Source organism: Mytilus galloprovincialis, chromosome 4 (genome assembly GCF_965363235.1).
Source record: "Mytilus galloprovincialis chromosome 4, xbMytGall1.hap1.1, whole genome shotgun sequence".
NCBI lineage: Eukaryota > Metazoa > Mollusca > Bivalvia > Mytilida > Mytilidae > Mytilus > Mytilus galloprovincialis.
In genome coordinates this window covers 19,150,102-19,162,853 of record NC_134841.1, presented here as the reverse complement: position 1 = coordinate 19,162,853, position 12,752 = coordinate 19,150,102, and the positions used below count along the sequence as shown (strand labels likewise).

General features: G+C 30.9%; 1 protein-coding gene across 6 annotated transcripts in view; it reads right to left on the bottom strand.

The window, feature by feature from the left end:
* Positions 1–1,162: 1,162 nt before the first annotated feature.
* LOC143071550 (secretory carrier-associated membrane protein 1-like) overlaps positions 1,163–12,752 on the bottom strand; it is a 29,051-nt gene continuing 17,461 nt past the window's right edge. For 2 of the 6 annotated variants that reach the window (XM_076245919.1, XM_076245922.1), the window contains 3 exons: positions 11,907–12,005; positions 5,808–5,925; positions 1,163–4,384 (listed from right to left, as the gene is read on the bottom strand). In XM_076245919.1, the coding sequence (XP_076102034.1) occupies positions 4,220–4,384; positions 5,808–5,925; positions 11,907–12,005 (382 nt within the window). In that variant the 3' untranslated portion in view covers positions 1,163–4,219. Of the gene's footprint in view, positions 4,385–5,631; positions 5,750–5,807; positions 5,926–6,265; positions 7,834–11,906; positions 12,006–12,070; positions 12,170–12,752 lie in introns of those variants that run through there. The other 4 variants (XM_076245917.1, XM_076245921.1, XM_076245920.1 and 1 more) reach the window with 3 other exon arrangements.

Genomic DNA, 12,752 nt, shown 5'->3' with positions numbered 1-12,752 from the left:
GGTAAAATGTAATTACTTTTTTGTATTAATAATATATTACTATGAACCTTACCACCAGCATATTGGTGTTGGCTGGAAATGGGCATTTTATCACACTGACATAATTCTTATTCTGATCAATGTTGAAATGCAAAGATAGTAATTCTGAAATTCCTGAATACAACTGGCTTAATGATTTGGAACTTAATATATAAGTAGTTTGATATATTCAAATATGTTGCAAAGTGGCAACTGTTGACAATGTGCATTTAACAAAGTGAGCAACCCATTCTCTCAAAGTTTCTTCTTCTATCCTCAGAAAGTTTATTGCTCAATATAGTATCTGAGAAACAGACCTTACCAAAGAGTTAAAACTAAATATTGAACAATATCAGATGAACCCTGCAAGACAGACCCATTTTTATATAAAAGACCTATTGCTTCTAGTATCTAAGAAACAGATCAAACCATATAAACTTGACATTTATAAATAAACAATGAAAATGATGTCAGAGTCGGATGAACCTTGCAATATCATTCAAGTACAATTGTATTATAGTTAACCTATTGCTTATAGTATCTAAATAAATGGAATGGACCACAAAAACCAACTTTTTTCACTAATCAATCAAGATAGGTCAAGTTCAGATGAACTGTGTCTGATGGACATGAAGACTGTTCAAAGATCCTATAAACCAAAGCATTCCTATAACTGTGTCTGATGGACATGAAGACTGTTCAAAGATCCTATAAACCAAAGCATTCCTATAACTGTGTCTGATGGACATGAAGACTGTTCAAAGATCCTATAAACCAAAGCATTCCTATAACTGTGTCTGATGGACATGAAGACTGTTCAAAGATCCTATAAACCAAAGCATTCCTATAACTGTGTCTGATGGACATGAAGACTGTTCAAAGATCCTATATACCAAAGCATTCCTATTTCTCTCAAGTAAAAACTTCATATAATAAGTAAACAAGTTTATCATAGCAGTTGCTGAATCAGTTAAATGAGATCAGGGACAATGGACATATGACAATTGAAAACTTCAGAACATAAGGCATCTGTATACAAGGTATGAAGCATCCAGGTGTTTAATCTTCTATATTATAAAACTGTATCTGTCTTTCAGATAGTGATATAATCAATGTTCTCAGACTGGCATCATGAAAACGAAAATTGCTTTCTTAATTTACATTTATTAAGAGGCTTAGTACAGCAAAACAATTATAATTTATACTACAATCTTACAATGAATACATATAAACCCTCTTTACAACAGGTGTAATCTTCTATAACTGACATACTCATATGTTATTAAAAGATAGGTGTAACATTTGGTTTATTGCTTTCCAAAAAAAAACAAATATACAGTACAATGACAGTTTTAATCAAATGTGTGCATAACATGAAAACATCAAATCTAAATGTTACCTTCTTATATTAAGCTAAAAATCCTGTGTATACAGCATTTTACAATTTCAAGGTTTGGAGGTTGGTTTTTTTCTTAACATTTTTTCATAGTTTGCCTGTTTTTCATTTACTCATGATACCCCACATTTTCCTTTCATATTACAATCTTTATGATTTTGACTATAATGTAGTTGGAATGTTACGACAGTACTCTTTCTAGCTTATTCATTCAAGAACATAACAAAGGGACTTTTTTTCTATACTACATAAATTATACAAATTCACAACTTGTTAATTAATGGTTTATCTATTTAATGGGATCAATAAGTAATTTATAAATATGTTGCCTCCAGTATAATTTCTTGAAAAAGTGTCTAGTCTTTTAATCATCCCTAACAATCACTAAAATATATTCTATATTAATACTGAAAATAACACATTTCTACCCTTCAATTAATACAATTCATTTACATTGAATCAGTGTGGGAAAAAAAATCTTGTTTCTCATTTTAACAATTGTTTTTGTTGCCTTTTTTCATTTATACTGGTATTTTGAATTTAGTTTTGTGAAATGGTCTTGCATATTTTTCACTTTGGAATATTGGAAACAAATTTAGATTTATAGTATACTAAGACAACTGAAATTGGAAAGAAAAATGAAATATTGAACATAAACTGTATATATATATATACTGTATATATATATATATATATATATATATATATATATATATATATATGAATTAACAACATACCCAAAGTAACAAAAAATGATTTATATAAACACTGAATACATGTATACATAAAATTAAAGATATATACTTTAGTTGTTCCCAATTAAACATGAAAAAATAAACAACAGATTGCTCTAGCAGCCTTTTGTACAAGCAAGTTTTTGACAATATCACTTTCAATTCATTTTGCACATGAAACAGTTTATAAAGTATCTGCAAAAAATACAAAGCCTTGTTGATAATTGGAAGTTAACATATAAGTACTTATTAGAAGCTATTCACATAAGCAATATGATCATAAAATCATTAATAATTACATCAAATGAACCCAGAATAATTTACAATTGTATACACGATTATGTATCATCATATTTGTTTAATTATGACCAAGTTATTTACCTTTTGTTCTTTCAATCAAGATTATTATGAAGTGGACAAGTGAAATGATGAAAATGAGAAAATATAATGAAACAAAAATAATTCTTCCTTTCATTGTGCAAAGAAAATATTCAAGTATGTATGTCCTACCATCTTACATGTATCTACACATAAACAATTGACTAGAAAGAACTTATAAAAGAAGTGTCATATCTGACCTAGTAATATGTTTTCTGCAAAACAGGACATTTACACATTATTTATATCTTTTATCCCTAACCTCGAGTTAATATACTGATATACATATGCATGTTATATCACATTAAAAATATATGCAATGATGTTAAATATATTAAGTTTATAATGCCATTAGTTTTTAGTTTGAAATAATAAAAATAAATGATATTCAATAGCTGCACAGCAACAAAGTTATGCAATTATTCTGCTTGTAAGACGTAATAACTAGTGTCTGTTTTATTGTTAAAAGAACCTTTAATATTCTCAAATATCTTCATTTATAAATTATAGCAAATCATTGCAGACTTTATGAAACTAATGCAATACTGTGATGTATTACAATGTAATACACACCCATGAAGCTATCGGAAACGTTGAGTCTTAGCAAATTATGTTGATAGTTTGAACCATTTCTTTTAAAATAGTTATCAATCTTTGAAAGCCAATTCAAGGTCCTTGCTTTTTCGTCAATTCAAGATGACTGCTCAGAGATTCATTTCATTTAATATCATTCTTTGATTACTTTCCAACAGTAATACTCTGAAGTTTGTTTGTGTATTATCTTTCTTTTGATGGAATTGTTTATAATATAAAGACCTATTTAAATTTATTTTGTAACAAAACGTATATAATGCAAATGTCACTATTTCAACTATAATTATGACAGTCAACTTTTGCTCTAACATGTCTAACAAAAACTTACAGCATAAAAATCTACTTCAATGTTATTTCTTTAAAAGAAATAATATGCCTTATAAGACATTACCATAAAGTATCTATATATGTATATATTACCCATATGCCTTTTTTGTGCATTAATACCTCTACTTCCATCAAACTTGTTAAACAAACAAGATATAATTCAAGGATAACCAATATCTTATTCTTCATTGAAATTTTGAAATTTTTTGTTAGTATATCTGGATTAAAATTGAATCCAACACAGAGGAACATAACAGCAGGATATGGCTTTACTGATGATAATATAGATACTCAATTTTGAGAGAAAGTCTAATAAAAAACATTGAATTCAAATATTCTTAACCATTGTCTTTTGGAATAGACTGACAGCATATTTTGGTAACTATTTCTGATGTAAAAATTATGTTTCAATGAAAATGTTTCCTTTGTATGCTAAAGATGTGGAATAAAAATTTACACAAGACTGGGATGAAATATAAGAATACTGTTACTTTGGCCTAAGTCAATGTAAGTAAGACTTGTAAATGTTATATTTTGTAATAATTCTGATCTAACCCAATTAATTGCCAGGTAGTTATTCACACAGCTGTACTACAATATGATGTGCAACATGATATGATATCATTATAAACTAAATAAGTTCTTAACAACAAAATGATTAAACAAATAAATAACAAAATCTCACAACTGCACCATCCAACTTCTTTTTTTTATCACATGACTTTCAAGCGTTCTAATTGAGGAACTTTGGCTGGAACAACTCTGAGTGAGTTCAGTATTTATTATTTGATCCATACTGACTAGCCATTCCTTTAGCTGCCCCTGCTGCTGCATTGGCTGCAGCACTTTGTACATGTTCATTCCTCATTACTCCCGTGGAGAATTCCTGTTGAGCTTTGGCAAAACTGGCTCCAGTACTTCTGTATATTCTGTGCACCTAAACAACAAACAGACAAAGTTCAATATAAACACTTACATCAATTTGAACAAAATCAATCAAGTCATACAAATAAAACATTAATTTTTGACCATATGGAAAACAGAAAGTAGACAATTTGTTTTCTCCAAATATATACAGTTACTTGAAACAAAAAAAGATAATATGTCTTTTTGTGCCAAAGACATTTATTTCAAATTGAAGTATATTACTAGAGCAATTCTAAAATTTGACCTCCAATATTTCCTTTAATTACTTTTCAAATACAAAACTGGCATCAATGCCTCTTACCATTCTAATAAAATACAGACATTATATAAAATATCGATTTAAAGTCAAGGAGTAATACAAAAGATTAATTTCCTCTATAACTATTAAATATTATAACATTGAATTAGATCTTCAACACTTTTCCAATAAAATGAACTTTTAGAAAACTGAAGAGAGGTCTGAAATTGTGATGGCTACAGGATTATTTGATTGTGAACAGGATGGTTGGCATACATATTTCTTTAACATGCAGGATCACTATAGTAATAAGTGTACAAGCAATCAAACTCTTCATATAACTTTTTACAAAAACTTAATGGACATCTCTTCTCTATAACTATGATAACACTTATAAATCAATTTGTGAAATTTCAAATTAGTGTAGTTTTTTGTCCAACAGTCTTTGATAGAACTCTATAGTTGTTGGGAAAACTTGAGGCATGCCAATACACATATCAAAACAACATTGATATAAATTTCAAACATTATGAATATGTTCACAAAGAGTTGTAAGTTATTCAAATTTTCTTTCTAATATTTGATTTGAGGTTAAGGAGCAGACAAATGAGTATATTTGAAGTGACAAAGTGTAGATTGCTTTACTGTCAAATGTATTGTAAAATTGTTCATGGGTTGAATGCACTATAGCCAGTAGTATTTGAGTGAAGATGAATTTTCGATCAAATGTATGGAGAATTGTGCATGTGTTGAATGCATTGCAGCAAGTAGTATTGGCTTGTAGATGGCTTTACTATCAAATGTATGGAGAATTGTAAATACCCTGCAGCAAGTAGTATTGGAGTGTAGATTGGTTTTCTACCAGATGTATTAAGAATTGTACATGTGTTGAATGCACTGCAGCATGTAGTATTAAGAGTAATTGTTTTACTATCAAATGTATGGAGAATTGTGCATGTGTTGAATTCACTGCAGCAAGAAGTATACAAGCTTAAGGTATTGGGATGAGGCATTGTTACCCTGATCAGTAAGAGAATTTCAAACACAGCTGCCAAGGAGAAGAAGAATGCTATAAATAGCATCATCACACCAGCACCAGTATGATTCCCAACCACTTTAAAACCATTTATCCATCCACTGTTGGAATAGCAAATCATTTCATAATTATAAAAGTCAGTTTTTAGTATGTACATACCCTTAGTAGTAAAACTAACTGCAAAACAGCACATATGGAAAAGAATAAAGCTATAAATAGCATAATGGCCCCTGCAGCAGGTTTTTTACCCACAACTCCTAGACCATTAATCCAGCCCCTAAAATATAACATGGAAAGGTTCTAGAATTAAGGGGGAAACAAAAATGTAAAAGATGAGGTTTCCTATTACCAATGGAACTTGGAGCCAGTCATTGTATATTATAATGGTATTTTGGGTATTACATTTCTGAATTGTGGTTAATACTTTTGATATATATATTCAGATTACAATCAATATGATCTGGCTCCAAGTTAATTTCAAACATAACATAATATGGTATTCTTCCAATCAACCTAGTTATCCCAGGAATCTACTGTACATGTCACCATTATAGGACAGGTTAGTGTAAAATCACAACTTCTTGAAGACTTAAGTCTAAGATTACAATTTTTTCACAAGGTTGTCGCATACTGAGTAGATATACAGATGTCAATACAAAGTTGTTATTTTACTAATTAACTGTCCAAACAGATTTCACTAATTTGTTTTCATAAAATTTCATTGATTTTTTTAAAATAGTCAAACTAGTTCAGATCTATAGAATTTTTTATTTATTCATCAGAGTATGATAAGCTTTCTACAAATAAAGATTTCTGGAGTACTATTTTTAATGTTTCTGTAAACACCACAAATATAGTGAAATCTGCCAGCTGAAAAGTTAGGGACGACATCAAAAGTTCAATGAAGGATAAAAAACTTAATTCACATAGTTTTTTCACTGACCCTCACAACCCCCCTCTTAACTTAATTTGGGAAAAATTGAATGACCAATAGGGATATATGTAAAATCGATTTTAGATTAACAAAACTTGCAGCAATGTTGACCCCCCACCCCCAAACTATTTGATTTAAGTTTTTTATCCTACATCGATCTTTTGATGTCGTCCCTTATACCTGCAATACATAGTATTTAAAAGTCTGATTGTCATGCAAAGGTTGGCCTCCCTCCTATTTCAATAAGCAAAAAAACTAAAATAATGAAGGAAATACTACAAACAATTCATCAAAATATTTTTACATGTGAAAAATTACACCTACAAGTTTTTAACCTTTTTACCCATTAGGCCAACTAAATTTAATTAGTAGATTTTCATCCAATTTTTGAAAAAAATGGGGCGGGTGGGAGGATTTTATTTTTTATTTTTTATTTCATATCAAACCATCTTGTGACGTTTCCTTCATATATGCAAGAGTATAAGCTTCTAGCATGTATATACACGTACAAGGAATCGTACATAATTTTTCAAATTAATATCTCTGATTGGCAAACACTGTTCTACATGTATTGGGGCAGATGTTGTTTGCTGTTTCTCAACAAAAAAAGAATAGCCATGGATAAATCTACAAAATGTTTTCTAATCATAGAAATTTGTGTCATGCTGCAGCGATTTGCATTCTTGGAACAGCGTATTAATCGTAACCCGAATATTTTATGCCCTTCCCGTAATCAATCTCTATTCTCGGTAGATGATGTTGTCATCATAGATCTGGAGAGTTATTCTAAATTACTCGAAGAAATACGAAAAACGATAATTGAAACAGGAAGTTTTTTGAAAGAAACGAAATCATTGACGTTTACCGGTAACGGAAATTAACAAAATCCGGAAATCGTAAATTTTTCAAAATAAAAAAAATCTGGGCGGGACGATTTCAGAGGGGCGGGCGGGGATGAAAATCTATCAATAAATTTTAATTGGTCTTACGTTATTTTATTCAATTTTTGCTTCACCAAATAATCTTAAGTAATAAATATTTATAAAAATTTTGAGTGCTTGTTTGGTAGTATTTTCTGTAAGCATAACAAAATAAAACATCTGATGCAGGACTGTCCCTTTGTCACCATCTACCTTGATTAAGACAATAAAACTAGAAACTGCAATAAAGCCAAATAAAATGCCAACGAAGATCATCATTAGTCCTGCTGCAACATTGTTGGCGATCAGCTTTAGTCCACTTATCATTCCACTGAAATTAAACAAACTTCTCTGTCAAAACAGGCCTTATACGGTATTCAGAAAAGTATCGTTATAAAAAACAATAAAATAACATCAACAGAATTATTTTTCTAAATATATTATCAATACATAAAATATTGAACATTTTCCTTCTTTCTTATCCATGTATACTGCATATGTACAAAAAACCCTGGTGAACAGAATTTTGTAGATCAGAAACAGAACATTATGCGACTATTTATTTTCATTGCATATAAACATAATATTTACACTTAAATATATTCAAACTAACTAGACATCCTTGAGATGGGAGCTATCTCTGTGGGCTCAGCTTTGACTAATGTGAGGTAAAAATTTGTATCTTTACCATTGGATATGGGCTTATTGACTGAAACCAAAGTTTTTGACCTTGACCTTTGACCAAGGAAGTCTTACATAAATTAGGACACAACCTCTGGTATTGGTTTATATGCATGTAAAGTATAAACTTTGAAATCATAATGGTTCTCTAGATAGAGCGGACACAATTTGTTATGGTCGGACAGACTGATCAATATAGGGCGCCCTCCATTTGGCGAGACCTTTAACATTTTTATTTCACTTAATGGTGAACTTTTTCTCCCTAACATGTATATCTTAGTTCTTTATTGGTCAACCTTCAATCTGAGGTAAAAAAAAAATTTCCTTCTATTTTGCTATTGGGATGTCAAGAAACTAGAGGCTCTCAAGAGCCTGTATCGCTCACCTGATTCTACTTGGGTTTTTGAAATCATATAAAAAAATAGTAAATTTGGCTAAAAGTAACAACACTTGGCCAGCACCTCATAAGGAAAGGAACATTCAAGCTATGTTTGATTACATTCAATTCAGTGGTTCTTTAGAAGAAGACTTTTGTATGCATTTCCCATAGGGTTCTATGTTAAACTAAGTCCCCCCCCCCCCCCCCCCCCCCCCCACTGGCGCCCATCTTGGATGTTGTTGCAATGGCGACAAAGTAACAACACTTGGTCAGTATCTCATTAAGAACATTCATGCTATGTTTAGTTTTATTCCATTTAGTGTTTCACTAAAAGAAGACATTTGTATGTATTTCCCGTAGGGTCCTATGTTAAACTAAGTCCCCCGCTGGCGGCCATCTTGGATGATGGATCGGCTACAAAGAAACAACACTTGGTCAACACCTCATAAGGAACATTCATGGTATGTTTGGTTTCATTCCATTTAGTGGTTCTCTAAAAGAAGTCATTTGTATGCATTTCCCATAGGGTCCTAGGTTAAACTAAGTCCCCCGCTGGCGGCCATCTTGGATGATGGATCGGCTACAAAGTAACAACACTTGGTCAGCACCTCATAAGGAACATTCATGCCATGTTTGGTTTCATTCCATTCAGTGGTTCTCTAAAAGAAGACATTTGTATATATTTCCCATAGGGTCCTATGTTAAACTAAGTCCCCTGCTGGCGGCCATCTTGGATGATGGATCGGCTACAAAGTAACAACACTTGGTCTGCACCTCATAAGGAACATTCATGCCATGTTTGGTTTCATTCCATTCAGTGGTTCTCTAGAAAAGTTCAAAATGTAAAAAGTTAATGACGACGACGACGGACGACGACAGACGCCAAGTGATGAGAAAAGCTCACTCGGCCCTTCGGCCCAGGTGAGCTAAAAAGTTGACCATGCATTATAATGCTGAAAATTGAAGTCTCATAAAAAGAACAAAATCTTGCAAATAATTTAAAAGAAGGATAAATTTTACCTTCACTACATTGTCCAAAAATCATTGAGAATCTTGTACCTTACAACATTTACCACTCTCTACAGCTAAGTTTTAAATATTTTTCATGCTCAGCAAGATTCACATTTTAAATTTCAAATTAAAAAATCCCTATCACACTTAATGCAGTTTTAAAACTTGTATTACTACAATCTATAGATATAAGAAGATGTGGTATGATTGCCAATGAGACAACTCTCCATCCACGTCACAATTTATAACAGTAAACCATTATAGGTCACAGTACTAGTACAGCCTCCAACACAGAGCATTGGCTCACACTGAACAGCAAGCTATAAAGGGCCCCAAAAATTACTAGAATGTACTACAATCTATGTTTCAATTATTGTAGAACAAGTAAAAATATCCATCACCAAACAAAATTAATTCAAATAAAAAAACAAAAGGAACCTGAGATACTTATTATAAGTCCATCACCATGAAATAAAATGTGAATTACAAAACTGCAATTTTAAACAACTTATCTCTGAAATATAATTGCTTAAATACTTTAAATCATATCATGTACAGACATATTTTTAAAGTCATCAGAATTATATTCTTATTCATGAACTAAAAAATGTATAACATGTGCTATGTAGATAATTAGTTCTTCATGTTTTCACAGTATTGTGAGATATATCAAGGTACCAAGACAGATATTATTTTCACAGACTGAATGATCTTAACAATCTCCTTTGAACATCAGTTGCTTCATTGATCAAAATGGTGCTAGCTTTTTTTTATTATCCATCCTAATACCAAAATTTTGACAATAAGTCGATGTTTCTTTTCAAAATAATAAAACCTAAACTGTATAAAACTAAACTTTCATTCAAAGGAGAAACAATATTATTGCATAGCAATATAATATTTCCCATAGAAAGTAACTAAAAGTTAACGTGCAATAAATCTATAATATTGCACTAGTGCAATAAATCTTCAAAATTCATGACATCATCAACGAAAAAATCTTAGTTTTAACCATTTTTTACTTTCAAATATTATATTGCTATACAATAAAAGGGTTATTGCATGAATACTGGGGAAAATTCAAGCTCGTGCAATATATAATTCTACTCGGGACAATTTTCCCCAACATTCATGCAATAACCCTATATTATTGCATAGCAATATAATATTTCCCACAGAAAGTAACCAAAAGTTAGCATGCAATAAATTCTAATATTGCACTAGAGCAATAAATCTTCAAATCTCATGACGTCATCAAAGACAAAATCTAAGTTTAAACCAATTTTTACTTTCAATATTATATTGCTATACAATAAAAGGGTTATTGCATGAATAATAGGGAATATTGTCCCTCGTAGAACATACATTGCACTCGCAAGCTCGTGCAATATAAAATTCTACTCGGGACAATATTCCCCAATATTCATGCAATAACCCTATAATATTATTTCATAGTAAAACATGCCTGTGCAAATGAATGTTTCCAACATGAAAAAGCAATTTTTAAGCATTATTGTACAAGTCTTGTAAGCGTATCTTTGGGGGTTAGGAATATAATTTGGCTTTTGCTTTTATATTGAAAGCTGAAATCCAGCTAAAGGTTTGAGTGACTATACCAATGACTGTTCCACACCAACATTCAAGGTACACAGGGAAGGCACTTTTACAATCGTGTTGCCACATACTAAGTCAAATTTTGAGTTTTACCATAAAAAATTGAAAGATGATTGAGTTGGAGGACAACAATGCACTTCTCAACCTTTGCAATTTTTCAAGTTACTTATAAATGGACATTACTTAACAATGGTCAATTACACGCAGCCTAAATTTGAAGTCTGTTTGATTGTTGTGGTTCTAAGAATTGAATATGAGTTTCATAAAGTTTTTAAGAGCCAAACTTAAGAATGCAGACTGAAAATTTGCAACTTTCTTAGTTGTCATGGGGCATAACTCTATAAAGGTAACTGAATCACTGCCAAAATTCAAACTCTGTTTTAGAGTTTTGATTCTAGGCATTATGAGAGTTTCATAAAATTTGGATGAAAATATTTTTGTTAGAGTGAGGAAACAAAATAGGATGCGCAGAAGTTTGGACAGTCCAGGGATAACACTAAATGTCCTCTCCCCTAGCCGCAATGCATGAAATAAAATTGACACACATTAATATTTTAGCTTCAACGACGCCTTTGATGGATCCCCTGTATGTTTTCATAGAACAGTCTTGGAAAGACTTATGCAATGGATAAGGTTACCATTGAGATAATGCTCAAATGTGGCCTCAGTATTAGCTTGTGAGGACAATACAAGTGCATTGTTGGTAATTAGATACTTACACTGTCACATCAGTTACTCCCAATGCTTGCAATATACACACAAGAAATTGGAAGAAGAAAATGAAGAAAAAAATAAAAAAGTTGAAGGAACTATCACTCCTGAAAACAAAAAGAAAAATATCATGCATTAATCTTAAAACAACAACTAAATAACATATACTTACACAGAAATAGTAGAAATTCCTAAAGCCTGGATTATACACACAAGGAATTGGAAAAAGAATATGAAGAAAAATACAAAGAAGTTGAACGAGCTATCACTCCTGCAATATAAAACATCATAAGTCCATTAGGGTTGTATCAATAATTCCTATATGTGTTTAATATATTTTGATGTTTTCTGAAAGCTTCAATATTCATTAGAGGACTTAGGGAAACTAAGTTTTTAACACCTTATTGTATTTTTTTTTGTTATAGTATCGAAATTGTCTTCTTTGGTTGTGATGATTTTGAAGGATATTTTAAATTTGTTGGTTCAAATTTATGATTTGATGGTCACAAATGGAGTTAATTAGTGACACAGAAAACTGATTTTCAGGACCATCAATTCAGAATTTGATGATAGTAAAATGGCTGTTCATCTTCAAATACAATTCTCAATTCTATTCAAAATAAACGATAAAATAACATATTAAATTGCATATTTTAAAATCATTTACACAACAGCCATATTTGTGCATAAGAATTAATAATTCAGGATTTTTTTAATTAGATTTCACATTATAGATAATATACATTTTGAATTATCATCTAATAATCTTCGTGACTTCAAACTGAGAGTTGTCTCATTGGCACTCATACCACATCTTCTTATATTTTTTACTTGTTTTATTGAAAGTTGACATT